This window comes from Oculina patagonica, chromosome 10 (assembly GCF_052425735.1).
Source record: "Oculina patagonica isolate OP01 chromosome 10, crgOcupat, whole genome shotgun sequence".
In the NCBI taxonomy this organism is placed as follows: domain Eukaryota; kingdom Metazoa; phylum Cnidaria; class Anthozoa; order Scleractinia; family Oculinidae; genus Oculina; species Oculina patagonica.
In genome coordinates this window covers 22,003,684-22,008,609 of record NC_135767.1, presented here as the reverse complement: position 1 = coordinate 22,008,609, position 4,926 = coordinate 22,003,684, and the positions used below count along the sequence as shown (strand labels likewise).

The following is a 4,926-nucleotide window of genomic DNA, read 5'->3' as shown; positions in this document are numbered from 1 at the left end:
TCCAGCGCGCTAACCATTAGGCCACCGCGCCTCTATTTAAATTAAGCTACCCCTTAAACAGGGGGTAGCTTAAATTAAGCTAGCGTTTTTACGCTGGTCTTTTATTTTTTAATTAAAAAACTTATTTTTTACCTCCAGTCTTACGTCAGAAATAATTGTTAATCCCTTTCTTCCGGTATTGCGTTGTATCAGGTGATGTTCAATGCAATGTTCATAATCACCATCAAAGCGCTCTCATTTATAAACTAATTACACCGATGTCAGTTCAAATCTAGAGCTTATTTAATGAAGAATCAAGTGCGTTACGTCAAACATGCCCCCTTGACATATGGGCGGTTTGTTGATAAAACAAGCTGAAAGCGCTGAAACACACAGAGTCTTGTGTAAGCTGAGTACATTGCTTCGATGGCGCGAGTTTGGATGGCGCACGCTTTCAAGCTCTGCTTATTGTGTTGTATTTGGCTTTACAGCCCAGGTAAGCTCCATTTCTTATAAATACGAAATCAAGCCGCTGTGTTATTTTTGAAATGGGATTTCAACAACGCAAATTCAACTTCAACGAGGTCTTTTTGCATCTTTAATCTCGCGAAAATTTGGTGCCTTTGGCCTGTCGAGGTTAAATTTCGCTTTTTTACCCATTTCTTCATTTGCGCCTTTAATTTGAAATTTTGACAACGAAGCTGGCTTTTTGTTTGTGCAATAATGGTTTATTTCGGATTACTTCCTACTTAAAAATGCCTTAGGCTCGCTCGACCTCCCTTTGGCCAGTTTTGAACACTTTTTCAGTGCTGCTAAAAAACTTGTTAAAGCTCGACGTTTTTATCAGTTTCCTTAGTTGCAAAACAATTTAAGCTAAATAAAACTAACGCCTACAGAAATTTCATTGAAAATCAGTGACCAAGGCGGTTTTGCATAAAGTTCGTTTCACCATGTGAAAGCCACATAAGTGTTTACCGAAGCACTTATTTCGTTCTAATAATTTCCATTGTTATAAAAAGATCTTTTAGATTAGTCGACCTCTCTTTCTTTGATGATTAGTTTTTGGTGTTTAATAAGAACATGTTTGGTCAAAACTGCCTTTTGCAAGCGCTTGCTTTAAAAAAACGTTTAGTGAAATGGCAGCTGAGTTATTGCAAGTAATAGAGCTAAATTATTCATATTGATTTGATCAGTTGTCTTTTTATCAAAGTAGATCTCTTATATGCTTCTTTCTTAATAGATCTGCCTAATTTATGTAAGTTTAATTGCAAGAGGCAATTTGTTGCTACACCGTCTATTTGGTTGCTAAATTTGCCCCCTGATTTTTTGGAAGATTCTTACTTGAATAATGAAAACTTGACTTCAAAATCAAATGTCGATCATGTGAACGTCTGAGCCAAAGGCCAATTAACCGACCCGTTGAAACCAAACATCTTTTCATCTCTTTTGGTAAAAAGTAAATTCTTTTTTGCATTGGTGAACTTCTCGACAAACGATCGTGGCAAAAAAAATACCTTTCTTTCTTTACAATTCATCTATATTAATTCATCGATATCAATACAAAATCTTGTCTACCAATTGTTTTTCTTTTACAACAAGTCGAGATTCATTAGCTGCACTCTTAAATCTATTAAAGACAACAAACCATTCATCGTGGCTTACTTAATTCCTCGGTAAACACGCAGAAAGAAAATATGGTTTGAAAATTGAGTGACACCCTAATCTGCACCAATTTTTAATTTCACTGAAAAATAATAGATCTTGGCCGACAGTCTGTAAGCGAACGCAATGATGATTTTGTACCAATCAGGAATCACTTAAGTATGATTTGTTACTTTTACATCTTACAACTATTCTTAAAAAGTACTGCAACAGTTTAAAGAAGCGTTCCGTTGTCTTGTGCGCGCGCAAGATTTTTGTAAGACTCGATTCCGGCAACAGTTACGCTCATATTGTTGCGCAGAAATTTTCATTTTCTGAGACAATCATGCAAAAACAATGCGAACGTATATTATGTAAAAACTGAAGGGATTTATTTTTTGATAAGCATTACGTACACAAGTTGCGGTTTCCGTGCGAATCATCTTAACCTAAAGGATTTTGCTTTTATTTGAACGGAAACCACAATAGATGAAACTCATTTCAAGAAGTCATGCAATATATTTCATGTCTCAACGGTACTAAACGGCAAGAATTTTTGCTGTTGCGGAATCAACGTTTTCAATGTGTTGCCGGACTAAAGCCGATAAATAATAGTATATTATATTAGGATAGAAAGCTACAAAAAATAATGTTATGTTTAGAAGCATTTCATTATTCATGGATAGATATCACATGGCCGATAATGCTCAAGCTGAATTGTAATTTTTCAGATTGATATCAAACTTATTGTTTGACCATGTAGGCGCCATAGCTTTTAAACAGTTGACTTTTTGAGATCAGATAAATTAATATAATACAAACCCAAAACGCTTTTAGTTTTGAAAACACGAGTCACAGAAATTGCGTGCTCTTAGCCTGCGTGCATGGCAGGCGTCGAAAGGGGAAGGGGGGAGGCAAAGGGAGAAAGAAAATGGTACCCTTTCACATGGCTAGGAACGCGGCAGGAATACTGCGTAACTTTTCTAAACTAACATCAATCAAACGTTCGCTGGGTCTGCTCGAAATATTTTAATGACCGTTTTCCTATTCTTTTCTATACTCCAACTCGTCCAGGGACGGCGGAGCCGGGGGGGGCTGGGGGGGGGGGCTTTAGCCCCCCCACTTTTTCCGAAAAAATAAAGACTTACTAAGAGAAAAGTCTCTTAAGCTCCCCCCTCCTCCCATATACAGGTTGTTCCCACTATGGGGTCATCCCCCGCCGGGGGGATCGAAAAGCTTCGGCCACTACAGTGTTTTTTAGTCACTGTGAGTTGCCTGGATTAGACTGTTCACAGCCCTCTATTTTTTTTGTATTTTTTTTACCGACGAGCGCGGGGAAAGAACGGTGAGAGAACTGGTAGCCAGCGCAAAACGGAAGGGGGGGGGGGGGGGGTGAAAAATAAAGAGGCAGTGGACAGTCTAGCCTGGATCAGTGTGACTTAAATTAAAAATATGTTTTACTTTATTTTTTCTTGTTTTATTTGTACAGCAATGTCTCTCAGATGCTTCTCCTGTAGAGGAATCTTCGACACAAAATGCGAGAGCGTAACAACTGAAATTGAGTGTCCTTCAAACGGACAGGTTGTCTATGATTCGTGTTACACCGTGACCAAAGTTATGGACTACCCTGTATTTGGCAGGCGAGTGGAGGTGTTAAAAAACTGTTCCGTTTTAGCCGATTGCTCGTTTCTAGAAAGCTTGCTGTGCAACAACGTCTACAACTTAATCAACAGTTGCTCAATTCAATGCTGCACCGGAGATCTGTGTAATAACAAAACAATCCAGAATAGCGCAAACTCTACAACACGCGGGAGCACCGCAAGCGTGGAAACACGCGCGAACGTCACGCAAACTGTCACACGCGCGAACATCACGCGTACTGCCACACGCGCGACTATGTCAAACAACGCAACACGCACTCCAGAGTTAACATCCGGGATAAATATGACGTCTTCAGCCCCATCAATACGGAGTTCAACATCATTTGAGAGAGCGGTCACATCCTGGACTTCAGCAAAAAGTCAAGAAGCCATGTTTAGCAGTGCTTCTCCCGCCTTTGAGCCAACGGTCCATGTCAGAGCAGTCAGCGGCTCCACAAAAAGAATCTACGTTCAATTACCAGTTTTACTGTTAATGACGATTTTGGGTTCAGGAATCAACTTCAAATAAATGTAGCAAGTGAAAAATCTATAAACTTTTGGACTGCATCTTGAAAACAATGGCCAAGTTTTTCCTTCGTTATCTGTCTTAAGTCTCCTGATGCTTTTTAGGTTTTAGGGGACAATGTCACGAGAGGTCTTCTTCGTTTTGGAGTAAACTATGCTAGAATTATGAGGATGCACCAGGAGAAAACAAAAAAAATTGGAAAGCAACAGAAAGGCATGAATTCATTCTCTAAGATGTGAGTAAACCATGACCAATGGTTTTAAAGAAATTTTCTTCCAAGTGAAACTGTCATTTCTTTCTCCCTCACTACGTTCGTACGAAGGAAAATCCTTTTCCTTCTCCAGAAACGCTAAAGCATAAAACACACTACACCATTGTAAAGGCAGGCAGTGAGTGAAGTGAAACTGTCAATCTTGAAGACGTCGGCCTAACCTTTTTGTGTTGGGCCACTAATTTCTCGCCAGTCCGTAGCCACACCCATTTCTACCGATTTTTACGACTACTACAGCATAATTTAGCAAAGCCAGGCCACTATTAGTGGATTTCTAATTAATACCAACACTTTCATTGGATTTTCAAGTAGCACTAAATTTTGGTGACACTGCCCCTTTAACCAGCCCTATGTATTTTCGGTTTAATAGAACTTCTTCTGTTTTTCTATTTAAGAAATATTACTTCGAGGTTTCCTTCAATTTAAAAGAAATTTTGTACATAAAAACATAGCTTCTACTGGTTTTTGTCATTATTTTCATCAGTTAAGAACAGTACGTTGCATGAAACTAAAATATTAAAACAGTAGCACACGATACATTTTGGTCTCCTGTGTCCTCGTTTCTTTTGGTCACGTGGTCGGAAAAAGCTGGAAACACTTAAAAAACGAGTAGCCCTGGGGGAGGAGACTGGAGCTCCATACACTGTAATGCGCATGGCACGCATTTAAACGTCAGCATCGGAGTCATGAGAAAGTAGAGCGGTTTTCATGTGAGTGTCGTAAAACCAAAATAAAATTGGAAGACACCCTGGCCAAACACAAAAAACACAGACAGTCCATTGATTGCATTAAACCAATCAAAACTCAAAGTAAATACATGTAGCTGGCGCAAAGCGCAGGAAAACGTGCGCGAGGGAGTCACCATTGGT

General features: G+C 39.3%; 1 protein-coding gene across 1 annotated transcript; it reads left to right on the top strand.

Moving 5' to 3' along the window:
* The first annotated feature begins 361 nt into the window (after positions 1-361).
* LOC144628905 (uncharacterized) lies at positions 362-4,586 on the top strand. Its single transcript, XM_078487023.1, has 2 exons — positions 362-475; positions 3,110-4,586. The coding sequence occupies exons 1-2, from the start codon at positions 406-408 to the stop codon at positions 3,787-3,789; spliced, it is 750 nt and encodes a 249-aa protein (XP_078343149.1). The 5' UTR covers positions 362-405; the 3' UTR covers positions 3,790-4,586.
* Positions 4,587-4,926: the final 340 nt, after the last annotated feature.